Here is a 27,145-nt window from a genome sequence, read left to right as displayed (position 1 = left end):
TAACACCTCTGAAGATGCCATCCATAGATGCCGGTGAAACCTTAGGAAGAAACACCACCAGACCATGGCCACACAGCCCAGACAGCCACAACAGGCAGTCTTGCTCCAAGGCAGCCCGACCCCTGCCTTCTTAATAATGCACCAGGGACATCTAAGCACTCACAGGAAGGACACCGGAGTTCATCTTCACACGTATCCCCTGCACCGGCTTGCGAGATGCAAATGTCTATGAGATCTTGCCCTTGGGAAAGGTATTTGCGGAGTCCTCAGTTCTTTTTTTAAAATATCCCGTAACTACAAAGTGGGACTTGGTTTTATGCCAGCAGGAGAAAATGAGCACTTCGAAAAGATCTTAATCCAGTGTAAACTGCAGAACTCACTTCGTCAGGTTGCGCTTAGGGCCGCTTGACGAAGCGGGGAATTGCGTGTGAAGTTTTGAAAAAGAGCAAGAGAGGATGTATGATTTACAACGCAGGTGTAAAAGAAAGAAGTTCGCGCATAAAGACCTTTTAGTCTTGTCTTGAGGGTACTGCTAAACTCCTGCTTTGGGGTGGGGAGGGGACCTTTAGAGAAGGCTTTATTTCTGAGGTTAAATATAAAACTGCCTAGTGAGGAGCCACTGGTGCATCGTAGCCTGTGAAAGGCGTAACATTTGATCATCTTCACAGTGCCGCCACACACACCCCCTTGACGTTTCATCACCCGACTGAGTAGGACATTAAATAGGCGGAGTAAGCGGCGTCACTTCCAGGGGTTGGCTTTGGGAGGAAGTGTGTGGCTAGTAGTCACTGGCGCGCGTGTGTTTTCTCCTTTTTCGTCCGCTAACCCGGAACTTCACTCTTCCGGATAAGTTGTACATCCGGCTCCATCGGGGAGGGCAGCACCCGAAGCCGTCGTTGTTATTGTTCGGTCGGCCGACCCCTGCCAATGGGGGAGCCGCGGGAACTGCGCAGCCGAGCTGTTGGCTCCAACAGCCGCCGGCGCCAACGTTCTAAAACGGTGAGTGGTTTCCGTTGGTCTGTGAAGGAGAAGTGCGGGTTAGAACGCTGGGTCATCCGACCTCTTGGCCGCCTCGGTGGCGGTCGGCTTTCCATCTTTCGCTCCTCGAGCTTTATCTTCTATGAGCGAAGGCCGCCGCGAGAGCGGTCTCCCACTTGCGCATGCGTGGGATTGATTAGTCCCTCTTGCTCCGTCGCTCGAGGCCTCACGCTGACTCCTTTCCTCGAGCTGTCTCCTTCCTCCTCGCTGGAGTTGCATAGGTTGTTACCCGCAGGCCATTCTGTCCAAGTGCTGGGGGATGAGACGCTCTCAGGGGGCTAGCAGGGCTTCAAGCTGATTCCCCAGGGCGCTTTTCTTTTTGAAAAACCCGCATTCAGTAGCCAGCGTGAAATGGCGAGTGGAGGAGGAGACAGAATAGCACTCTGTACCAGCTCAGAGGCAGGAGTGCGAGAATTGCCAGAGCAGTGTATTGTCACAGCCGGAACTAACTGGCTGGTTGTGGGCAGAAGCGTATTTGCCTAGGGACGAAGGGTTCCCTCCTGTGCTCGGTGCCGGGCCGCCGTGGGCGCCCTCGAGGAGAAGCAACAAGTGCCCCTGCCAGCCTGTGAGGCAGAGAGCCCAGGACTTCCAGGGGCGCTTGTTGCTTCTCCTCGAGGGCGCCCATGGCTGCCCGGCACCAGCGGAGGGCACGGGAAGGTTTGTTTTCCTCCCGTTGCTCCCCCCCCAGTGGCTTCGGTTCCCTCCTGTGCCTGCCGCCGGTGCGGGGCTGCCAGGGGCGCACTCATGGAGGGGCAGCAAGCAGAAGCAGATGCAGAGATAAACACTCCCCCTGCAATCACCGGCATCTTAAAACTCCCAAACTGGGGCACCCCAGTCCGCTTACTTTCCCCAGTTGCCAAGAAGAAATCGAAAGGCTTACGTGGAAGGAAAGGAAACCCCTGCCCTGGCTCCCCCCCCTTACCCAGAAAAGTTGCTGAAATAATCTTATTACTAGTTGCTAACAATGGAGGACCTTTGGAGACGTGCAATCTTGTAGGGGGGAGGGAGGAGAGCCATATCCCTGGAGAACCCCAATGAGAACTTCGGGGTGACGGGGACACCATCTAGTTGCCTTACAATGAGGGGGTTGGGACAAGGAAGAAGGGCCAAAATCCCTGCTGGGAAGTTGGCATGCGGGGAATCCCTGGCGGCCAAATTGCCTGATCTGGGTTGGGAAATTCCTGGAGATTTGGGGGGGGGGGGGGGGAAAAAGGAAGGGACCTCAGCCATCTTCCAAAATAGCCATTTTCTCCAGAGGAACTGATCTCTGTCCTTTGGAAATCAGTTGTAATTCTAGGAGTTCCCTATCCACACCTGGAGGTTGGCCCACCAACTCCAGGAGTTTGTCAACCTGAAGCTGGCAGTCCTAATTTGCCATCTTCTGCATGCAAAGCCTCTGTGCCTTGGACCAAGGCTCTGACTTTTTACATCAAAGCCTGTGATTGGACTCTATGCTTTTCTAGGGTCTCTCTTCCCCTCCCTTCCTTTTTCTGGTCAGCCTATGAAGTGTCTGCTGATAGGAATTCCACCTTTTCCAGACAGGAGATGAAGGGGGGTAGTACAGGACATGAAATTAGGGGAGAGAAACCTTAACTTCATCCTCCCCAATATATCCTGTAAAAATTCAACTGTACTGTTGGAGGCAGGACTGTGCTGCATCTCTCCCCCCCCCCCTTCGTATTTTCATCCCCCCTTTCTTTGACAGCCATTTCAGGGGCCACATCTTCTAGCAGGGTGTTCCTGGGTTGCTTTAGTATTGTTAGGCCCAAGTGGGTTTTAGGGTTTTGGTGTTGTAAAAACAGGACCACATTACTGCTGATTGGAATTCTGTTGGCTGCTGATTGGAATGTAGTTTTAAATTTAAATTAATGTTGAGAAAATCTTCAGTGGACTTGAACTGGTTTCATTCTACAACATTTCTGTTAATTATTATTGTTGTTGGTGTTGTTTTGAATTTCTTTTTTAGCTGCCTCAGGTACCTTTTGTCTAGAAAAGTGTTATACTGGGGCTGGAAGGTGTTTTGTGAGAGATGATGCTGACAAATCTTTTGCTGGGGGTGATTTGTGAGAGAGTTACATGCTTAATACCCACTTGCACTGCCTGGCTTGGAGGAATGTGGTGGTTACTTTCCCTTCTGCCTAGGGATGACTGCTTTATCTCACTGTGGCCTTGAAGCTTTTCCAGATTAAGAATGTCCTCTCCCTCCCTCCCAGCACTGTGCTGTGTTTCCAATGCTTGGGGGCAATTGGGGGTGCTGAATATAGCACCATAAACATTTTCACAGCAGTAGTAAAACATTTTGAAAGCATTTTGAAAAAATTGTCTAAATGTTTGATTTCTGCTGAGTTGTACGTATTATTGCTGTGTTGGGGCGTGTTCTATAATGTGATGGTGATTTAGAAATGACCTGGTGCAAAAAATCATTGTTTGGTCGTGGTGGGGGAGGGTGGGCACCCATTGGGGGGGGGGCGCCAAACTCAAGTTTTGTTCCCGGGCGCCAGTTTGCCTAGATACACCTCTGGTTGTGGGTTTTCCGGGCTGTGTGGCCATGGTCTGGTAACTTTTGCTCCTAATTCGCCCACATCTATTGTTGGCATCGTCAATAAGATGTGTTTGACACAGTGATGATGCCAGCCATAGATTCACACAGAATGTTATGAGCAAAAACTACCAGACTATGACCACATAGCCTGGAACTCCCCCAAGAGCCAATTCCTGGATCAGATTAAAGGGTCCACTAGGTGTAATTTGAGTGATGGATGCTGACCAGACAGGGCCTAGCCAAGGCTCTTGCAGCGGGATTGAAATCTCACCTTCCTCCCCTCTCTTTGACCCTTTCCGCAGGGGCGATATACAGCGGCCCAGGGACGGCAAAAATATTGTCCCTGGGCTGCTGTTCACACAGGAGGCGGTGCTGCATCGCAGCAGCGCCATCCTGGCCGCCTGGGAGCGGCGTGAAGCTGCTGCTTTTAACCTCGCTAAACAAGTGAGGTTTTTGCAAAGCAGCGTCTTCCCATTGGTGCAGTGCGAATCGCACCGCTGGGAAGACGCTGCTTTCCTCCTCCACTCACTGTCTTGTCCAGTGTCACTCTAGAGGGTTACAGAGACCCGCCCACGCTGCCCTCCAAACCCTGGAGGTTGGAGGGCAGCGTGGGCAGGTCCCTGCAGCCCTCCAAGGAAATTGACTTCCTGAATGAAGACGGTGAATGGAGGAAGGCGACCAGGGGAGGAGCAGCTCTTGTGCGGGCAACCTCTCTGGCCTGAGGTGAAAGTCGGAGTGCTGCAACGGCTCCCGAGTCTCCACCGGCATAATTCATGCTGGCGGAGGTGAGTTTCGTGTGTGTGCGGAAAGCGCCTTTGGAAGAGAAGAATGCTGTTGATTGGGAGGAGGATGCAGGGGGGTGAGGTGTAGTCACTTGTGTGTTAGGCACTCCAGAGGCTGGGATCAAAGCCCCACTTAGTTCTGTGAGTAATTTGGGCTACTCAAGGACTTTCAGCTAAATTGATCACACAGAGTTATTGTGAAGATAAAGAGAGGTGTCCTATGGAGCAAGATGGGATCAAAATGTTCAATTTTATGGGAAACTTTTTTTTTGTACTGTCCCCTCAACTATTGTTTGTGTGAAAGCTTTGCATGTGTATAGCCCTATTAGGAGGATTGTGTATGTGTGTTTTAAATAATAACTTTCTGTGTACGTGGACAGTTTTCTGAAAAGTCAGAAACTCCTTGAATGGTCCCTTTTTACTGTCTGCTGGTAAGCATGGGATCGTGCTTTGCTACTTGAAAGCATGGTGCTTAGTGTTTTATGTAGTGCTTTAGGCATTCATATAAATTATGATCTTGTAACAACCGTCTTGGGAGTTAATAGTGCTGGTGGGGGCTTCATAGAGAGAAAGTGTGGCTTCATAGTTTCCGTATATCCTCAGCTAAGCTAATTCAAAATGCTTTTTTAGGTTATATTTTTTTTCTTGCTGTTTTCAGTAACAGCATTTGTTTTAAATGCTTAGTTCTGGAATGTTTGCAATAACAGTTGTGTATGTAACTGAGTGCAAATATCACTCTTTTTACTAGTGGAGTGAGGTATGTTTAGGTGGAAGAGCTTCCAGATTACATCTTGTGATTATTTTGACTGGTTTGATGTACAGTTCTTGCTTTAGAAACCAGTGGCTGGTTAGCCCACTTTACTGTGAAGGAGATTTCAGTAAAATGCTCATTCACTGAGATTCAGTAAAAGTCTGAAAGTGTCTTTTACACTGGCATCTGATTTAAGTGTTAAATATAATATTTTCCTGTAAAGCTGAGTTAACTGCAAGTCAGAGATCTAAAGTCTTTCTTGCGCATAAGTTGTCAAGAAATCATAAGCCCTAACAAGAAAGGACCTGGGTTTTGGATAGGAAAGCACATATATGATAAATAAAAAGTTCACATAATGATATGAGCATCATTGCAGAGGAGACCTGAATCTCATGTCATTATTGTTGTTAGAAGTGTTTCCATTAGGTGTTCATGCTACTTGAGGGATCACATTCCACAGAGCGTGTAGCCATAATGATTGTTGCAACACTAAGATTTCCCAGCATTGTTAGGAAATTTCATTCTTTCAGCAATGTTATGCTTGAAAAGGAGAAACATAAGGCACCATCCTGGCAAAAGAGTAATTCCTGTGCATGAACACTACAGACTAAGCGTGTCTGAAAATCTAGTTAATAATACATATTAAATAGACAGCCAAATCATCATCCTAGATTGCTGTTAAATTCAAAGAATTTTAATTTTGTAGGATGGAACTTGTGACTGAAGTCACTAAGAGGTACACATACCAACTCTGCTCAGGCGGCTGGTGCTAAGGCAGTGGCATACCGCTAACCCCCGTGTGACGAAATGTTGTGCGGCCGAGCTGCACTGTGTGGAACCCCCTCCCTCCTGGGCTCCCTGCAGGCTGGCTTCTGCCCTCCTGAGGCCCTGGGGAGAGTAGGAGCAGGCCTGCAGGGGCGCAGCGGGGGGGAACACGGGGCTCCGTGGTGGGTGTCATCATTGTACTGTTCTCCTGGGCTTCCTGCAGGCCGACTTCTGCGCTCCCTAGACCCTGGGGAGAACAGGAGCTGGTCTGCAGGGATGGGGGGGGGAGGGCTCCATTGATGGTGACAGCGGTGGTGCCCAATCTTTCCAGGCTCCCTGCAGGCTGGCTTCTGTCATCTGGCCTCCCCCAGCCTCCTTGCTGGCTCCTGTAATTGGGGCAGGGGGTGGGGCGCAGGGTGGTGGTAATGCCCCTGGGCACCATTTAGGCCCGGTTCGCCAGTGGTCTAAGGATAAGGTAGAACACTGCTGGTTTTAATCAGCAGCCTTTCAAGTCAAGTATATATTGATGATCACTTCTTTTTCCGTTTGCAGAATATGGCACCAGCACCAGATGACTTCGGATCAGATGGCTTTTCACCAAAATCTGGTATAAACAAATTGCATCAGGCAGCAACAACAGATTCATCTCCTGACTCTAAATGTCCAATATGCTTGGACAGTTTTGAAAATGTGGCCTTTTTGAATCGTTGTTACCACAGATTCTGCTTCCGATGTGTGCAGGAGTGGTCCAAAAATAAAGCAGAATGTCCGCTCTGCAAGCAGCCTTTTCGCTCTATCATCCATAGCATGCGATCTGATGATGATTTTAAGGAATATATTGTACGACCTTCAGAGAGTGGATCTTTTGGTAATCCTGATGGGAGACGATTCCGTTACCGGACTACTTTAACAAGGGAACGGCGTACATCAGTTTTTCCCCGAAGAAATGCCACATCACGAAGGACCGTGTCTCCTCCAGACAATGGGATATTGTTTGAAAGCTTATCAAATCAGCCACCCAGGCGCAGAGATGCAGAAATGCACCAGATGATTAGACGTCTCTCGTCACTGCGACAGGCTAACTTGGAAGGCAGATCTATGCGACAGATTCAAGAACAGGAGATTATAAACTTTCGGAGGGCTCTGTATCGCTCTGGTGTGCGTGTTAGAAACATTGAAGATGGAGGTCGTTACCGAGACATATCTGCTGAATTTTTTCGCAGGAATCCTGCCTGCCTTCACAGGCTAGTTCCATGGTTAAAGCGTGAGTTGACAGTTCTCTTTGGTGCTCATGGTTCTCTAGTCAATATTGTACAACATATCATCATGAGCAATGTGACCAGGTATGATTTGGAGAGCCAAGCATTTGTTGATGATTTAAAACCTTTTCTGCTGCATCGCACAGAACACTTTTTGCATGAGTTTATTAGCTTTGCTAGATGTCCTTTTAACATAGATGCCTATGATCAGCATGCAAACTATGATTGTCCTGCTCCATCATATGAGGAAGGAAGCCGCTCTGACTCCTCCATCATTACAATCTCTCCAGATGAAGCGGATTCCCAGGAGCCAGAACATAGTGTTTTCACGACTGGGATCAGTCAAGCACCTTGGGATGATGAAACACCAGGACCCTCATACTCCAGTGCAGCAGAGCTAATGTCTGCCATGTCAGCCAGTTTGGGCACTTCAGAAAGCTCTGAGGAAGAGACTCCAGCCAATGCACCTGAGTCACAAATGCCATTACCTGCTAGTGTGGAAACCAATGGTGATAGTGATGGCTCCTCTGATAACTGTGTTATTGTTGGCTACGTGAAGCCGCTAGCAGAGAGGACACCTGAACTTGTTGAGTTGTCTTCAGATTCTGAGGGATCGGTTGATGATGCTAAAAGTGAAGATGTGAGCAAAGTGCTGCCTATCCAGTATCACAGTTTCAGCGATACTAATGCCAGTGGGAATGCATCACCCTGCTCTCTTGGGTCCAGGGATGGCAGATCCAGTTATAAGGACAATATGTCCCTGTTAAGTGAGATGCAGTCCGAAAGGCATGAAAGGGATAAAGCTAAAACAAGGGAGTCTACTACCAGGAATTGGCTACAAAGCTCTGCTGCGAAAAGAGGTGGAGATGGGGGCGATGATGATGGCGACAACAGATTGTCCAAAAGAAAGAAGTCTGAATCCAATTCACAACATTCTCACAGCAGAGAACACCATGGCATGAAAAGCAAAAGAAAGCATCGCAGCATGGAAAAACGGAAAAGGAGACGGGATTACAGCAGGCACAAGCACAAGAGAGATAAGAAGAAGTCACGAGACAAGAGTCTATCTCAGTCTCTAAGTAGTGAGAGCCTTATGTCCCGAGATTTAAGCAGATCCAGATCCCGGAGCAATGAGTATCGGAGAAGACGATCAAAAAGCAAAGACAGTGATTATTACCCAAGAGACAATTACCAAAGCAAGTACAGATGGGAATATACTTTTTATAGTACAGATGCAGGCCGGGATGGTTATGAATACAGGAGGCAGCCTCAGGCCAGAGCTCGCTATTCAAGGCAGTCTACTAGCCCAGACTACAAAATGCAGTCTTTCTCTGAGCGTACCGATAGTCGAAATCCTAGTGAAAGCCGATACTACTACTATGAAAGGCGCAGATCAAGAAGTCGATCCAGCAGCAGATCTAGGACTCTTCCTATGGGAGCAGAGAGAATGCGTTCTGAAAAGCCCAGTGGCAAAAGGAAATATAAGACTCGCCACTTGGAGAGTGCCCACAGAGGCAGTGAAGAAACATCTTCTACAAAAGAAGGAAATGCCCTTCAGAGACCTTTGCCGAAATACAGGGGCAGTTACAAAAGAAAAGATAACTTTTTAGATGTTCTGGATCCTGAGAGTCACCCCAAAAAGAGGAGGAGAACATCCAGAAGCCCAAGTGTGGAAATTGTGTATGAAGGGAAAGCCACCGATGCCAGGCATCATAAGAGAAAAAGGAAGAGGGGGAAGAGATCACACAAAATCCACATAAGTTCTGCATTTTCTTCGCCTGTTGTAATTACAATTGACAGTGACAGTGATAAAGAGCCTGAAACCCAGGGGAATGCTGAATATGACAGCAGCTTTTCCTGGAGCCCCACGGTGCCACAGAAAGAGAGAGAGACAGAGTCTCCTTCCTCCCTCTTTGAAAACCAAGACTGTACTTCTGGTAGAGTTGATGAAATGGAAAGTGTGGATAAGGACAGTCATGTTCCTGCCACTGTGGGAGTTTCACAAGAGGAGATTTTAGATGGAGTTCCACAACCACAGGCTGTGCCCAATGGACATGCTCCTGCTGTGTCAGCTGATCAGTCATTTGACACAGGAAATCAGCCTAGCAGTGTAGAAGAGGAGCTGTTGAACCCGTTGCCAGCTGCCAAAACATCTTTGATATTCAGACTGTCAAAGAAACTGATGGAATATTCCCGTCGTCGAGACTCACCAGATCAGAAAGTGTAACTTTTTACGCAATTGTTTTTAAACAAAAAAAAGCATTGGGAAATCTATAGATAAGACTTCCTAAAAGGAAAATGAAAAAAAACCCTTTTTGTTTGTTTGCTAAAGTTTATGAAATTTACTTCTGTGCGAAGTATCTCTCATCCTTGAATTTTTGCACTTAAATCCACAAATGTTGCTAGTATTTGCCATTTCTTTTCAATTTTTAAGCTACTTGTTAAATATTTCCTGTGTTGCAAAACCATACTGTAGTCTTCCTGTGTAATATAAATCCCCTGACATGTCACTGTTTTTAAAATTGTAAAGTTAAAAAATAATTTTGATGGTTGCATTTTTAATTCATAAAAAGGAAAAAAAATCTGGTTTCATTTTGCCATAACCTTGATTTCTGTAGGTAATTTTACTCTAGGCCAATAAGGATCAATTATTCTGTAAAAAAATTGTTTCAAATTGCCAGTTGAAAACACAGATTTCACAAGAGTTTCAATAAATTTTTTTCCTGATGTGTTCTTTAGATCAAAGTCATATGTGTGGTTCCTGTACTGTAGTTTTTCCAGTTTGTGAAATATTATTGCACAGAACGCTATTGCAAAAGAAATTCTGCTGATTAATTTAAGAACAAATATTAGCACTTGATCACTGGATAACTCTAGTTATCATTAATTCTCAGTAGTGGAAAGTTAACAGTGAAATCAGAATCTTTATTAAGTTTTGAACCAATATAGCGTAGCACAAGGTAAATACAAAGCTGAAAAAAGAATAGGCATAACAGAATTGGTATCTCTGAGCAACATAAACATATAAAATTGTCCAGACTTGTGGGTGGATTGATAGACTGCCAGCACTGGGACTTCTGAGAGACAGTATTTGGTAGGACATGTTCACAGTCATGTCGTAAGTTATTCGGGATCGCACACTATTTCCTTGGGGGGCATGCCATGAGGTTCATGCAGATGTCATGTACAGACACTTTGATATGTAATTTAGCCTTTTAAAAACTACTGTCGGACTAATTGTGCATAAAACACTGCATCAGCATGAGCAAAAAAGTGTCTTATGGCACCTGTATTCTGTGAAAGAGTTTAGAAAGAGCCACAACACTCCTTTCTGTTGCAACAGATGAACATGGGGATTTGAGCTGGTGGTCAGAGTATGGCTCGGTTCAGACATTCCACAAAACTATTATTTAATTTAAATTTGGTAGGTATGAATGTCTAAGTACAGACCTATGTAGTAACTATGCTTAGTTAGGGCTATCACATCAGGATCTCATGTTTAATTAACAGCAGTCCTGGCTGTGGTTTATATGTGTATGAAAACAGGTGGTGTTGCTTAATTGACTTTGCGACATGTTACCTTCAGAGAGGAGGCAGTGAAACCAAAATTTTCAGGCAAGCCATGGTTTGAGTGATCATCACTCGGTGTGATGTCTGAACTGTACCTGAGTATTCATATTACTCCAGTTATTTGTTGTTTTGCTTCATGTTGCTTGAAATTTTAGTTCTCCCTGAATAGGAGGCTTTAATTTCTGCAGTACACTGACCTGCAGAATAAGTGTATTAGGCCCCCACTTGTTGAGTTGCTTCGTGCAGTAGACAAAGGATTCATAACTACATTGGAAATCTGGCAATACATTTTGGCCTTTTTTCACAAAACATTTTAAAATTATTGAGGGAAACAGTAGAGACTTGAATCTACAGCATTTCATTGGGGTCAGGTTCAGTTCCTGTTCTACACATACCTTCCTTCAAAGTGTGATTTTGTCCAAATAAACTTGAATAAAATATTTTTCCCCCTGTGGAGATTGCTCTGCCTTCTGAAAAAAGAAACTTTATAGCCGAAAAGGGTGACCATCTTGATCTTTTATGTGTTGAAAACCTGCTCTTGGTGGTAAACATGGGAAATAGCTTGAAGAATGTTGCAGAGTCCTGTCTTCCTGAAAGTTGCTCTTCCTTGACTGTAATGGTATCAGTCTCGTCTTTAGAATAAAATCAACTATATGTGTTTTCCCTTAGAAATGTAAATAAATGTTAGCAGTGATAGCCAAATGGAACCTGCACATTTTGAGGCTGTATGCCTCGAATACAGTAATTTGGATATCTGCAGTGGTTTGTGGCTGGTCGGCCACTCTAAAAACTGGTCTGGTCTGCTGGCATTGGGGTATCTTGTGGGTATATGTCTAACAGTGCTGAAAGTTACAACAAAATTCAAAAATGTGCAATCCAGTCAGCCAGGATGAGGGGTCCGTCGTGACCTATGCAGACTGGCTTGTATGTGTCCCATGGAGCTCAGTAATACTTTTGTGTTGTTATCCTGTTCATGTTTTATTTGGGAGCAGAATTGTTTCATACTTCTAAGTGAATAGTTTAGGATTGGCCTATGCATCCCAGATTAGTGATAGAGTGCTTACGGCAGTTATAATCAAATGTAGTCTCTTGAGTGGGACACAAAAAACTTATCTGTGGATGGATACGGTCAAATCTACTTGGTCTCAGCATCACAAGACAGGCTTTAAAGTGGCATTTCTGTGGGTTGCTGTGTGAGCTTCATTATTTACAGTGTGTGTGTGTGTGTGTGTGTGGCGGTATCACTGCTGCCTTTTTTAATACTGTGGTTTCAACTTGGGTGAGATTTGTAATTATGAACAGAATGCAGATAACTATCCAGAAAAGTTGCAAGGGATGAAACACTTGTGGCAATATGGACTTGGAGCACTTTCATTGTGAGGAAAGGCTTGAGAGTCTGGGACTTCTTAGTGTAGAAAAGTATGACTGGGTGGTGGTATGACGGGGTGTAATAGGAATTGCCGCCCTAAGCCATCACTCATAAAGGCAGCCTGGGTGCAGAGTGAGCAGGCACACACCTAAAGCCCTTCAGGAGATCCTAACGGTTTACTATAACTGCCACTTCTGATGGAATGTTGATAGCTCTGTGCAGTGATTTTACTTTTCCCTCTCGTAAACTGATTGCTCTTAGGCTGTATTGGGCACTCTCAAATGACTCATTGAGGCTTATTAAGCAAATAAAGATGGAATGTTTATTTACTGATTTACAAGAATATAAGTCTCTCAGCTCTGCTTTTCTCTCTGGTCTCTCATTCGTCTTTCCTCACAAACACACCTTTGGCCTTTTATAGACAGCTATAATATAGTATAGGGGCAATGTGATAAACTATAGAATACCAAAATACACTATGTCCATCGGCCATACATACAAAAACCACACACGGGAAAAGTGCACAAAGGTGCAACAGAAACATGTATACAAACTACAAAGACTATACACACAGACAGCTGTTAATGTGCATACTATTATTATAATGCACACTCCTTTCTTAGGAATTTAAGTTCTCTATGCATCACAGTCCATGAGAATTTCTAAGTATATGACAATGTTTCAAATCAGCATCAAAGTCAATGTATAACAATATACCAGCCCCAAAACTTGTTTGCGATAATAGGGGTTTTTCACATCTTCATAAGTGGTTCTGGACGTTCCATTTTTCCAGCTTGTTGAGAGCCACTCAAAGAGACATTTTTTTCCTGATATTACGTCTGCCATTCTCCTTACCAACTTGATTATGCTGTCAATGTTGCATGGAGCTTTCATCAGAGTGTATGGTGCTTATTCGCAAGAGGATATAATTATTGCAGTGTTGCATCAGAATATGTAATTACACCCATCTTGGACAACTAAAAGTGACAGTAAGTTTTAGTTTCCAGTTCTCAGCGAGAAATGCAACGTTTTCCCTGCTGAAAGGAAAATTCAGAAAGCATCCATGTTTCACATATAGGAGATGATGGAAATTCTCAGCTTATGTTTATGTTTTGTATAAATCTCATCTCTGTGATCACTGCTAGTACAGTACACAAGCAGGTAGGTCACACTATAACTGAAATGTTGCTGTTGTACTGTCTAAAAGCAGTGCTTCATTGTCTGTGGTCAAAAGATGCCCTCTGATGCCCACTCTCAATTACTTTGAGTGGGCATCAATTCCAAGCACAAAAGAAGTATTTTTTTTAAAAAAAACCCTCAAGATTATTTCACTAAGTTTGGAAAAATGAAAGTGGACTAAGTTTCTGTTTCCAGTTGTCAGCGGCAAGTTATAATCAGGGTATTTCCAAGGATCAGTGATCAAGACCTGACATTCAGTAGATTACATAAGAAAAGAATTTGCTGAAGTGAGCAATTGGTATGTCAGTGTCCCAGTGGGACATGAGGATCCCCTGCAAAATCTACACAAGCAGCTATGTCAGCTTCTTGCTTCTTCGATGAAGTCATAATTCCAGGTTTCTCGGTTTGCCGGCTTGCCTGCGAGCCTCGCAGCTTTCGGTTTCCACTTCTTCACTTTCGTTTCCTTCCTTCTGCTGCTCCTGCTGCTTCGTCTCCTGATCATCTGACTCTCAGGGACTGGATCTGATCTTCGCCTTCAAAAAGCTGGGCGGGCGGGAGCTGCCAGTCAGCAAGAGTTAGAGAGTCCCTTCGGCTTTAGCCAGGCTATTTTGCAGCGGGAGTTTCTGCAGAGGAGGGGAAGGGATCTGGCCAAGAGCGAGAGCCGCCGAGATGACCCACGAGCAGAAGCAGAATCTCCTTTCCTTCGCCCCTTATATAGAAAAGACGCTGAATCCGAAATACATCTTGAGCTATATGAAGACCTGGCTCACTGATGGTGAGTTGTGGATTGGCGAACATTTAGCAGGGGGATCGAGTCGGCTGGGCAGCGCTGGAAGTGGGGGACCTGTCCCCCAATGCTTTCTGGTTTCCGTTCTTGCACTGACCACTGGGAGCAATGAGGCTCAGACTATGCAGCTCTTGGGCTGTCTACCTTGTAGGAATGTTTTTTGGGGGGCAACTCTTAACTTAGGTACTCTCCTATTAGAAGAAGAAGAGTTTGGATTTGTACCCCATCTTTCTCTCCTGTAAGGAGACTCAAGGTGGCTTACAAACTCCTTTCCCTTCATCTCCCCACAACAGACACCTTGTGAGGTAGGTGGGGCTGAGAGTTCTGAGAGAACTGCAACTAGCCCAAGGTCACCCAGCAGGAATGTAGGAGTGCAGAAACACATCTGGTTCACCAGATAAGCCTCTGCCACTCAGATGGAGGAGAAAGGAATCAAACCCAGTTTTCCAGATTAGAATCCACCTGCTCTTAACCACTACACCACGCTGGCTGGGTGGCAATAGGGGTGCAATAGGGATGCCAGCCTCCAGGAGGTACCTGGGGATCCCCCTGGAATCATAGGTCATCTCTACAATTAGACAGATAAGTTCCCCTGGAGAAAATGGGTGCTTTAGAGGGTGGGCATTGTACCCACTGAGGTTCCTGAGCTTTCCAGGCTCCACCCCCATATCTCCAGGAGTTTTCCAACCTGGATCTGGCAGCCCTATTCATCCCCTCATCCCCCGGGGTGGCCAGGGAGACTTGGTGACCCTAGGTAGCAAGCTAATGTAACTCTGAGGAACATGATTGGGTGGGTTTAACATTAGCTACATTGCAGTGTTTGTGACTGAACCGTGGGAATCCACATTGTTGCTTCATGTGACGTTTGTTAATTATTTTTATTGTTTGATCCATCTATTTAAGCTATCAGCCCACTTTCCTCTCTCTAGTTCTCAGGATACAAGACTCACTCTTCTCAGTTTTATCCTTGTCACTGTTGTGTAAGGCAAAGAGGGACTTTAGGTCAATTCCCACCCTTTGTATATACTTCTGTAAACCTCATATTTTATCTGCTTATCTCATTTGCTCCTGCACTTATCTTTTACATCTTGCCTATCTTGCATCAGTTGCTAGTGACCTACTCAAGCTGAGTGGACCATGCTTTATTTTAAGGGGAAAAAACCTCTCTTTCTGGTATCATTGGTCTTGCTTATTACATCATCCTTCTTTAGCCATGCCTATTTAGCACCTCTTTGTAATACTTAATTTAATACAATTGTATGTTTGTTCTGTTATAACTTCACAAAGGACAATGGTGTCGTGCTTTGACCAAACAGTAAAGGAAAAAAATAATGCCATAGAGTCCACCCTCCAAAGTAGCCATGTACAGCCTCTCTGCATGGAGGGAATCTCTTGACTCCTTCTATTGCCCCCCCTGGAGGACTCAGATGGTGAATTCTGAGAGATCTCCAGTTCCCACCTAGTAGCTGGCAAACCTGCTCTTTAGAGAAAGCGAACCCCATCCAAAACAGACCAATTCCTCAATCCCTAGTGAGCTACACTTTGACCAATGGCATTCTAGTTATTTGCATTGAGCATCAGTTTGTTGGCCATCGTCCAGGTAGTCTAATTTAGAGAGTCATTCCCAGCATGTCTTACCTGTCTGTCTTACTTGACTGTGATGAAATACAACAGTGGAATGCACCTTGCTTCAGTTCGTTAAGCAGTCCTTCCCAGTAGCTTCATGTTATCATTTGAAAACTGGTGGGGTGGGGGAACAACTACAGATGTAAAAGTTCTGGAAATTTTGAGGTCATGGGGGCATGGACTTTTTTTTAAGAAAGAAAAGTTTGAGAAAAATAGAAATATATGCAATAGTTTATTATGTTTAAATAGTTCACAGAACTGGCAACATAAAATGCACCACTACTAGTTAGAATAGAAAAGGCCAAGTTAATTCAGTTTTTTTTCAGTCTTTCTCCATCATGAAATTGATGACTTTCTCAAGGAGGAAAGAAAAGGCCGTACAGAACCCTTGCTCTACAGAAAACGGCACATCTTAATTGGCCTGTGGTTCACAACCCTTCAGAACATAGAGATACTGTTTCCAAACTCTCTGCTGGGAAAGCATGTGTTTACTTCAATAATGATAGAACTTTTGTCTTTCATTCCAGAGGATGTGGAAAAAATTCAGTCGGAAGGACGTACGGGTCCCACCGCTGCTGCTGCACTGTTTCTTCGAATTATTCTGGACCTCAAGGAGGATGGATGGTTCCGTGGGTTTTTGGATGCTTTGCAAGAAGCAGGTTTGGTTTATGCTGTATTAATTAATCATGGGAGATGCATATTTTAAAGTATTTATGTCATCTGGGTATGGAGGAAAAGTAAAAATCCTTTGAGTTAAGATAACAGGACCCAGTCACTTGAGGCCAATCATAAAGGGACAATAGCCACAAAGTTGAATGTGGTAATCTGTTTTCAGAGGTTTAGGTTTTCTACATCAATTACATGCATTAGGAGTATACGCTACCTACAATACTCCTGAGAAGTACAGTGGCCGTTTTGTGTAAATTGGGCAATGCATGTTGTTTTCATTAATGCATAGCTTAAGTATGGAAAAATGTGTACTCTTATAAAAAAAATCTAGTGCTCGGTTTGCATGTACCAAAGATAGAAAATACATACATTGTCCCAGTAGCACAAAATGATAACTGTTCATATTGGGAAATCACAGGCAGCAGTTGTTCCGGCTACATTTGATTGGTCTGCCAAAACTGATTATCTGAAAAGGGCTCTAACAAAGCAGAAAACGTGCCACTTTTCAAGCTAGAAGAGCTTCTGCAAGTGGGCAGATTTCCTTTCCATAAAATGTCCTTACCGCTAGTAGGAATACCAGGCCAATGTGGAAGATTATTGCTGTTTACAGGAAAGCCAACTCTTTTACATGTGCTTCATTCACATGCTTTAGGAACATTGGTCATTTTCACCAATGATGTAGGTATAGATTTTTTATGGGGGGGGTTTCAGGGGATGAGGCCACACCCACACTTGCCTTTGGGGGTGTGGCCACACTTCCCCAAGTCCCATCCCCGGCCTCAGTGCTTATAAAAGCAGCTCTCCGAGGCCAGGGACGGCAGACTCCCCCACCCCGCCCCTTCACTGGCTGGGCTCCCAGCCGGCAGTCCCTTCTGCCCTCCCCTCTGGGCAGCTAGGAAAAATGGAGCCCGGTGCAAAATCTGAGTTTTGCGGGGGGGGGGGCCCTCCCCATGGGCAGCCGCAGTGATGCTGGAATCCACCCCCAAACAGCATCACTTTCAATGGTGTTTAAACTAGGGAGCCCAGATTCTCCTTTAAAATCCACCTTAAAGGGACAATCTGGGGTTCCCAGTTAAAACAGCGTTGAAAGTAATGCTGTTTTGGGGTGGATTATCCCCCACCCAGAAACAGCATCACTTTCAATGTTTTTTTTCTTTTTAAATTTTTTTATTGGTTTTCAAAAATTAAAATGCGTAATGGTAGATTAACAAAAAGAAAAGTACAGATATTATTACATAATCAGAAGCTGGCCATAAGTTCTCCCTTTCTTCAATAAGGGAATTATACAATAAAGAAAAAGAAAGAAAGGCACAAAGGCCTTTACTGTTACATGCTGTTATTTCACAACGTTACCATATTAATGTTAGTAATAAGAATTTTTTAAGAAAGACCAAAAAAAATGTACAGTTAGACAAGTCATTATTGCATATCTTCCCCACTAATACAATAGGGTGGAGATTCTTATGTAGCTACTAGCCAAATTAAAAAGTTGTCTTGCTACAGAGTGTACTGATATTCCCCTCCCCTGCTTCTAATTACGCTCTGTAGTTAACCCCTCCCCAGACCTCCCCAACAGCATTCCCATATAGAATTAAAAGTATAAACTTTCAATGTTTAAAGTCTCCCTTTAAATCCATGCTGAAGGGGGTGGATTTAAAAGGAGAATCTGGCGAAATTTGAGAGGTGCTTGCTGTCAGGGGTGCATTTGTTAAGCTAGCAGTACCAAACTTTCAGGGTATCTTTAGGAGACTCTCCGATGATACCACCCAGGTTTGGTGAAGTTTGGTTCAGGGAGTCCAAAGCTATGGACCCTCAAAGGTGTAGCCCCCATCTTCTATTAGCTCCCATTGGAAACAATGGGGGATGGGGGCATCCCCTTTGGGAGTTTATAACTTTGGACCTCTTGAACCAAACCTCACCAAACCTGGGTGATATCATCAGGAGAGTCTTCCAACAAATCCCTGAAATTTTGGTGCTAGCCCAAAAACTGCACCCCCTGCAGGCCCAAAACAAAAAAACACTAAAAGGAAAAAACCACAAATGGGGGGTGGTGGAGCTTCAGACATGTAATGGGGGGGGTTGAACTCGAGAATCCCCCCTTACCTAAGTCCTTGATTTTCACATATGTACAATTTTGTGAAGAAGACCATAAATATGAACGTTTGTTCAAACAGGATTGCTATTCCTTGTATATGTAAGCTATTTGACTAGGATCTTTAGAAGTCATTAACCAATTGACATGCACTATCTTTATAGAAAGCTACAATTACTGAAGGTTAAGGTAACAGACACTTTTTGTTAATGCCCGTGATAGTTTCCTGTCCTTTAAAAAGACTATTTTGGCAGTGTCCTGCTAACTTGTATTTTTCTAGTCTCTCTGATATTTTCAACACATTACTTGTTTAAATTCAGTAGGAATAATTTGGTTTCTTTTGCAACTAATTTGTGAAAATTAATGTGAAAATCATTTTTTCAGGGTCCCCATGTAATTTACAATTTCCACACAGAAGTGAAATGGCCACATAAGCCAGCCTTGTTTTCAGTGCTTCTACTCTTACAAAAACTCCCTTCAAGTAAGAAACAAAGTATTGCACATCAGGGGGAAAGTTTCTAGCCTTGCCAGCTTCTTACTGTGCTGTCTTCAAACTTGCAAAGAGTTGGTTAAGGGAACCTTTGTCTCACTCTGAATTGTCACTGTCTACTGTTCCACTTTAGAATTTGACCACTTCATTTGCTGCTTATGTCGGCCCTATTATGGCATTTCATTCCCCTCTGCTCCAGTAAGGGATTAATGTGTAAACAAAGGCTAGGAATCTTGCTACCTAAATGTTTAACTAGAAAGGTTAGTGATAGAGCATTAAATCTGTTTACATGTCTAGATTATCCCACTGAGTTGCAGGCTCTTTCTGTCTTAGGCTGATGGTCTTCAACCTTTTGAAACCTAGGACACACTGAGCTACAAACTTGTGACAAGAGAATCACATGACAGGAAGTGAGGGGGCCATGCTATAGCCTCACTGGAGTTAAGAAATTATATATATATCTCCAAAAGTAAATACAAAATATTTCTGTCTATATTAAATATCAGAACAGATAAGAGATGCGTGACAACGAAGTATCTTGGTACACTCAAAACATAAAAACAAATCAGAAATGCATCACCAGATATATTCTGACCAAGTCTTCTTGAGTGGTCATCAAATATAAACAATATACAATAGCAAAGCATTATTAGGATACAAGAAATATGTACTGCTAGGGCTGCTCTGCATAGCAATATGCAACCCTAAAAAATAAAGAAAAATTATTTTAAAAAATTACCAACTAAATGCATTTCTATAACATTAAAAAGAATTTAGTTAATTACTTCATCCTGGAAGCAAAAATGAAAATTGCCTCTACAGGGGAAAACAAACAAAAAACCTCTTGCTATAACACCCTAGAAACAATTAAAATAATAATTAAAGCTATACAGAAATAAAGAAAAAACATACAAACTTGTCCTGACTCTAAAAGACAAACATACAGTTGTTTTCTTTTTCTGCCCAGTAACAAGTATAACCAAAATGCTAACACAGCAAAAGCCTTATCTGTATTGTAGTGAGGGACAGGGAGATGTTTGCTTAGTGAATCCAAATATGTTCTTGACATGCTTTATGTGTTGCTGACTTGCTGTATGTTTCTACTATTTTGCTTTAAAAGGTTACAGTGGCCTTTATAAGGCAATTGACTCTTGGGATTTCCTGTCAATTGAAAACCTAGAGGAGCACAGACAGCTTCTGAGAAAAATTGAGCCTTCTTTGAGAGAAATTGATACTGACCAACTGCTTCCATACTTACATGACTGTCTCTTGGACCAGGAGTCAGAAGAGATTAGACAGGTATTATTGTTTCAAAAATGAAAATAGAAGATATTCAACATGCAGGTTCTGTAATAAGTGTGGAACCTCTTATTTGTACTTTTTCGAGAAGCTGAGGGTGGGGGTGCTGCATGCATCATATTCCATTTCCCCCTTACAGTAAATCACTCTGAGGAAGCTTAAGCTGAGAGAGCATAAATTGTACCCTGCTGACATGTAAACTTCATGACTAAATAGCAGAGGAAATGGCGCCCGGAGACAACTCGCTTTCTGCCCTCCCCCCCGCATGGGCAGCACCTGCGCAACTCCGATAGAGGGAGGAAGGCCGGCCTGGCAGGAGTGTGCCCACCTCCATCAGAGGCCCTGCGGGACCTCCAATAAAGATGGGGAGGGCAAGCTGGATTCTGGTAGGAACTGAGCTGGGCACAGGCTGCAGCCACCCCTCCTCACTTTCATCAGAGGCCCTGCCGGACCTCCGATAAAGGTGGGGAGAGTAAGTCGACTGCAGCCTGCACCCAGCTTGGATCCTGGTAGGAACTGAGCTGGGCACAGGCTGAAGCCACCCCCTCCCCACTTCCATCAGCAGCCCTGCGGGACCTCCGATAAAGGTGGGGAGAGCAAGCTGACTGCAGCCTGCGCCCAGCTGGGATCCTGGCAGTATCAGTGGGCATGCATTGAAATAAAAATAAAAAGTTTGTGCCCAGCCAGACTTAACCATGTTTTCCTCTGTGCAGCTTCAAGGTTGTAGTGGAACAATATAAAAAAACTCTATGATTGATCCAAACCTGTAATAATATGTGTCCCAATATCAGCACAACTGTTTGGTTACTGTGATTAAGTTTCTAAGGCATAGTTTGTTTATTTAAAATATGTATATACCTCTTTTCGGTAGTACACTCAAAAATAGTTCCAAACTTTAAAGTTTTACTTGTTTTTTCTTACAAAAAGTTGTGTTTGTCCCTTGCAGATTAAAAAAAACGGCACCAGAGCAGAAAGCGCATCAAAATTAGTGGCATGTCTATGTCGGTCTGACAAGGAAAATTGGCCCAAAACCTTTCACCTGGCACTGGCCGAAGCAGAATATGAAAATATCATCCAACTCTGGAATTTGACAGATGGTACTATGCTTCTCTATTGCCATCACATCTTTATTTAATTTTCTGTGTCACAGCTTCAGGAGTTTAGAGGATACAAGAGAGGGACCCACATGGAATTTTGGGGGACACCACTTTTCTTTCCCCCCATTATTTCCTCTTTTAGTTCTCTGAAAGCTCACATAGATTCACTCCTTTTCCTGTCTTCTTTCCTCCCACCTGCCAACCAAGCTTTATCTGCTCCCCCTTCTTCAGGTTTCCCTTCTCTCTCCCTCCCCCCATCCCCGCTGCCTCTACTGGGAAAACCATGACCCAGCTGCACGGCACTAGTCACTAGACCAGGCCCAGTTGCATAGTGGAGAATAGGCAAGGACGTGAGGAAGCAGCACATTTCCCCCTGTATATCCTTCCCCGCACTATTTCTTCTTTTTTTTCCTGCTGGAAACCACCACATTTTTTCCTGCTGGAAACCACCACACCTGTGAGGTTGCCTTACAGTGTCCACAGAGGGCATTGGTTTCTTAAAGTCACAGGCTCCTCTTCTGTTGGGGATGGTTTAACACCCTCAATGTACTTTAAAAAAATCATATTTTTCTGCAACATTATTTTTTCTCAGGTTTATAGAAAGATCCCTCTTATGTGTTCCTGGATCTAGTCTACGGATTTAAGTATCCACATATGTTGAGAATTAAATATATTGATGATGACAACAATGATAGTAGACCTTTTACTTTCTCTGAACAGCAACTGTTGGACAGTTTGATGTTTTCCCCCTCTCACTCATTATACTGTCAGAAATGACAATGTGCAACTTCATGATGAAACTCAGAATCTGTCACTTGAGGCAGTTGCTTCGTTGTGCTCCCTACTATATGCCAGCTGCTCTGTGGGCCAACCTGGGAATGGGTGGGGAGGTGGGAGGGCTTCTGTGGGCCTGGCCTGGCTGGTGGGGTTGGGAGGGCTTCTGTGGATCACTGTTCCAGGGAAGGGATGGAATATTGGCTTCCAATGGGGGAACACGACTCACTTTGTGAGTCCTGCCCCCTCATTGGTGGAGGGTTTGTTGGGGACATTCCATCCTGTAGCCCTTTATTATGGTTAAGATTAAAAGACCTCTGAGCAAGTTGTTAGAAAGACCAAATGAAAATACTGTACTGTGTTCAAGCCTGTTTGTGTAGTTATGTTCGTTTTGTTCTGAACACAACAAAGACACCCAAACAGTTAAACAAAGCCATTTCAGACCTTCTATAGGCCTTCATAACCATGACGGCAAGAAACTTCCTAAGGTGATTGGGAAGGCATATTCTCCATGGGATTGCTTGCATTGCTTCACATATTTTTACTCATTTTAACCTGTCTGTATGTGTGTTCGTTTACAAAATGTATACCCTACCTTTCTATCTTCATTAGGGCCAGTGAGGTAGTGTACAGAAACATGTGTTGGGATGAACATAGCTGAGAAACGTTCACTTGGCAGAGTTAGTGAAACAAATATTTTTGCCCTGATATACTAAAAATAGTGAAATGTCTAACTCTTATGATGAAATATGCTTCTTTTCTGTCATGTTTAGATCGCAGTGATACAGCACAGGACGATGACAATGACGATGAGGACAATTATGCTATTGATATAAATGTGCAATATACTGAAGAAGCACAACCTGCCAACTGTAGTGCGAATGCCTGCTCCTCTTTGTGTTCTCCTGCAGGTAATATCTGAAAACCATGTTGGCATTATGAACCCTGTGTTCTTGGTGTGTATAGAGTGATACATGTCCGTGATTTCCATATGATGGATTGAGACCTCAAGAAATTTGCAGCATAGTAGGGATGACTCGCTGTGCTCAGAGGATTCCTGTGCCTGAATTTATACTAGGGGCATGTGAAAATGAGGTGGAAAAACTATCTTTGTGTAGCTGAGAGAGACTGGGAAAAAATCCCAAAGCGGCCTGGCATTCAGAGGCGTTCCTCCCATTGGGCAAAGTGGGCAATGCCCAGGAAACCACATGATGGTGGGCGATTAAAGTGCAGGGTTTTGTTTTGTAGGGGATTTTTGTAGGCCTTTCCAGTCATTTTTTTAGGTTTGTGTGTGGCCTGCAGGGGGCGCAGTTTGTTATGCTAGCTTACCAAAATTTCAGGGATGTTTTTGCAGGAGACTCTCCTGATGATGTATTGGACCCAGGCTTGGTGGGGCAGCTTAGAGAGTCCCAAGTTATGGACTCTAGGGAGTCACCCCCATCACTTATTGTTTCCAATGGGGCCTAATAGGAGATGGGGGCTACACCTTTGAGGGTCCATAACTTTGGACCCCCTGAACCAAACTTCACCAAACTTGGGTGGTATCATCAGTAGGGTCTCCTAAGAGGATACTCTGAAATTTTGGTGCTGCTATCTTAACTGACAACAGGCACCCCCGAAATTTCCCCTGATTCTTTTTTTAAATCCACTCTCTTCCTGCCAATGCTTGTTTTCTTTCTTTCTTTTGTTCTCTCAATGCCTAATAAAGGTTATTATTATTATTATTATTAAATCTACCCCCTTCAGCATGGATTTAAAGGGAGAATCTGAGGTCCCCAGTTTAAATATTGAAAGTGATGTTTCAGGGTGGGGGAGAATCCACCCCAAAATAGCATCACTTTCAATGTTGTTGAAACTGGAGACCCCAGATTCTCCCTTTAAGGTGGATTTAAAAGGAGAATCTGGGCTCCCTAGTTTAAACACCATTGAAAATGGTGCTGTTTGGGGGTGGATTCCAGCATCACTTGTTTAAACTAGGGAGCCCAGATTCTCCTTTTAAATCCACCTTATGAATCAGGATTTTAGTTTAAATAACTCTTTATCCCGAAAGTGATGCTGTTTCCCCCAATTGGGGGGACTGGATACAATACCATAAAATGTTTTCATAGCAGTAATAAAACATTTTGAAAGCATTCTGAAAATGTTTTCCAAAATTTATTTCTGCTGTGTAGCATGGCCCATTGCTGTGTTCAGATTTGTGAATTGGGGGATGTTCTATAATGTGATGATGACTTTGAAACGACCTGGTGGGAAAAAAAAATCATTGTTTGGTCTCGGTGGGGGAGGGTGGCCGCCCATGGGGGGGCATCAAACTCAGGTTTTGCCCAGGGCTCCAGTTTGGCTAGGTACGCCTCTGCTGGCATTTATGTGAAACACCAAGTCCAGCTGGAATTACATGGATTGCTGAGATCACTGGGAAAGGGTATCTGCTTGGATTGTTAGAAAACTAAAGGTTTAATTCAAGGGGGTGGCAGAAGAGGATTTGTGGCCAGGCTGAAGTCAAAGGATGTTCACCCAAGTGGCGGTAGTAGTGATTTGCAAGTCTGAAGGTGAGAATAAGTGTTTCCCACATTGTGAGATTCTGTCACGATGGCTTGTGGCATTTCTCTGCATTAGAGCCCTAAGTTTTTATGTAAGGACCTTCTGAAGTAAGGCGGCCAAAAAATAAGATGCTCCTCCATTAACATAACCACTTTCCATATCATACTTTTCATTAGGACCAGCTACAATGACACAATGAGCAGCAGTGGCATAGGAGGTTAAGAGCTCGTGTATCTAATCTGGAGGAACCGGGTTTGATTCCCTGCTCTGCCGCCTGAGCTGTGGAGGCTTATCTGGGGAATTCAGATTAGCCTGTGCACTCCCACACACGCCAGCTGGGTGACCTTGGGCTAGTCCAGGGGTTGGCAACCTTAACCACCCAAAGAGCCATCTGGACCCATTTTGATGGCCCTGAAGATCTACTGAGCCGGAGAGTTCAGCCCCTCCATTCACCTTTCCTTCCAGCGCTGGAAGGCAGAAGCACCAGGCAGGGGAACCCCCTTTGCCCGATGGAGCAGGCAGCCGCCTGCTCTGTGGAGAAGAAGGGGGGTTGACAGCTGCGGGGATGGCAGAGGGGGGATTACGGCTGTTCTGGAGGGACACGCCCACTCCACCCTCTGACCTCCAGGGGTCAGAAGGCAGCGTGGGCGTGTCCCTCCAGAGCAGCGCTGGAAGGAGAGGTGAGTGGAAGGGACACGAAAAGCGGCATCCTCACACACGGAGATGCCTCCGGTTCGGCCCCTCCACTCACCTTTCCTTCCAGCGCTGCTCTGGAGGGCTGGAGGGACACGCCCTCCGACCTCCACAGTATAAGGCTGAAAGAGCCACAGTATAAGGTTGAAAGAGCCGCATGCGGCTCTGGAGCCGCAGGTTGCAGACCCCTGGGCTAGTCACAGCTTCTCGGAGCTCTCTCAGCCCCACCTACCTCACAGGGTGTTTGTTGTGAGGGGGGAAGGGCAAGGAGATTGTAAGCCCCTTTGAGTCTCCTGCAGGAGAGAAAGGGGGGATATAAATCCAAACTCTTCTTCTTCTACAAAATAATGTGTGAGCTTTTGAGTTCTCCAGAACTCTTTTCAGGCTGGATGTTACAGAATAAAAGAAAAACAGTTGGGGGAGAAAAAGATGTTCCAAGCCATTATTTTAAAGGCCTTTCCCCCCGCTACATGTCTGCTCAGTGTCCCTGCGGCAAATAGATACACATTGGTTCCTTTAGTATTAGGTTGCATCATGATTTTTCTGAGTGAGAAAATAAGCTGTCTCTTCACTGGAATTACATGGATTGCTGAGATCACTGGGAAAGGGGATCTGCTTGGATTGTTAGAAAACTAAAAGTTTAATTCAAGGGGGTGCCAGAGGAGGGTTTGTGGCCAGCAGTCTTCCTTGTGCCTCCTAGTCTTCCATTGTCTTTAAGAGTTGGGTAGAAAAGGGAATTTTAGAAAGTACAACTAGTCACACAACAGGGAAAAACAAATCTCCAGCAAACCTCTCCATTAATGGAGATAGGTCATGCCCCTCCATTTGTAATCAGTAGTAAATCTTTTGTACAGATGTGAGATGCCAAACCCACAAAGATCATTGGATTGGGGCATTTTTTTTTTGCCTCACACAGATTATTTCTTCTAATGAACAAAGGAGCAATTTCCAGGAAAAAATATGGATTTCAATGATAGATGCAATGAATAGGCTTTTGCCTTCTTGTGTTTCTAGAACCCTGTCAGCAGTCGACTTATTTTCCAAAGGAGGCGAGAAGCTATCAAACTGAACTTGCCCGGCCTGCTCTCAATGGCAAAAATACCATCGTTTGTGCCCCTACTGGTAAGGTTGCACTTTTTCTAATTTATGACCATGTTTGGCAGTGTACTTTCTGATTTTGATGTGTGGTTTTAGAATTTGAGAAGGATCCTGTTTAGAATAGAAGATTTCTTGGGAAAGCGACAGGATAATTGTATTTGTTTTAGAACTAATGTTGGAAAAGTTAATCTGAAACGTGTCTGTAGTATAGGCTGATCAGCCGTCCTGCTTTTGGTGGGACCGGCCCGCCTTTGGACAATTTGTCCTGCGTCCCACGGGTTCAACAAATTGTCCCGATTGGGGAGGCTGCTGCACTGCCTTGGGGGCGCAAGGTAGTGCGGCAGCCTCCCGTGTATCCGGCCGCAGGAGCGCACCGGCTTCTGGGGCTCGCCGTTTGCTGCCCTGTGACAGAGCGGCAAATGGCGAGCCCCAGAAGCCGGTGCGCTGCTGCAGCCGCGTGCACCGGCTTCTGGGGCTCGCGTTTTGCTGCCCTGTCACAGGGCGGCAAACTGCAAGCCCCAGAAGCCCGTGTGCTGATGCGGCTGCGAGTGCGCGCAAGGCCACCTCCCCATCCCGGATAACAAAGGTGACCATCTGGTCACCTTACTCTAGTAGAGCCACTTTGTGGTGAAAGGCTGTACCAGAGAGGAAGAGAGCAGGTTTTGTATGCAGAAAGTGACCACCCTCTAGTAGATTTGCCCCCTCTTCTCTGCTGGGACAAATG

At 44.6% G+C, this 27,145-nt stretch overlaps 2 protein-coding genes across 2 annotated transcripts in view; both read left to right on the top strand.

Moving 5' to 3' along the window:
* Positions 1 to 832: 832 nt before the first annotated feature.
* Positions 833 to 9,875, top strand: TOPORS (TOP1 binding arginine/serine rich protein, E3 ubiquitin ligase). The gene is made up of 2 exons (XM_048504182.1): positions 833 to 999; positions 6,431 to 9,875. The coding sequence occupies exons 1-2, from the start codon at positions 928 to 930 to the stop codon at positions 9,362 to 9,364; spliced, it is 3,006 nt and encodes a 1,001-aa protein (XP_048360139.1). The 5' UTR covers positions 833 to 927; the 3' UTR covers positions 9,365 to 9,875.
* A 4,049-nt stretch (positions 9,876 to 13,924) lies between these two features.
* DDX58 (DExD/H-box helicase 58) overlaps positions 13,925 to 27,145 on the top strand; it is a 32,336-nt gene continuing 19,115 nt past the window's right edge. Inside the window, exons 1-6 of the mRNA XM_048503013.1 lie at positions 13,925 to 14,030; positions 16,196 to 16,327; positions 20,040 to 20,218; positions 21,165 to 21,315; positions 22,863 to 23,000; positions 26,338 to 26,445. Of these exons, the coding sequence (XP_048358970.1) occupies positions 13,925 to 14,030; positions 16,196 to 16,327; positions 20,040 to 20,218; positions 21,165 to 21,315; positions 22,863 to 23,000; positions 26,338 to 26,445 (814 nt within the window). The remainder of the gene's footprint in view (positions 14,031 to 16,195; positions 16,328 to 20,039; positions 20,219 to 21,164; positions 21,316 to 22,862; positions 23,001 to 26,337; positions 26,446 to 27,145) is intronic.

This window comes from Sphaerodactylus townsendi, linkage group LG07, assembly GCF_021028975.2.
Source record: "Sphaerodactylus townsendi isolate TG3544 linkage group LG07, MPM_Stown_v2.3, whole genome shotgun sequence".
NCBI lineage: Eukaryota > Metazoa > Chordata > Lepidosauria > Squamata > Sphaerodactylidae > Sphaerodactylus > Sphaerodactylus townsendi.
This window is presented reverse-complemented; position numbering and strand designations above follow the sequence as displayed.

Excerpts from the sequence above, each read along its gene's own strand:
- TOPORS (XM_048504182.1), top strand. The coding sequence starts at position 928 with ATGGGGGAGCCGCGGGAACTGCGCAGCCGAGCTGTTGGCTCCAACAGC. Across the intron at positions 1,000-6,430 it reads GGCGCCAACGTTCTAAAACG|AATATGGCACCAGCACCAGA; the intron begins GTGAGTGGTTTC and ends TTCCGTTTGCAG.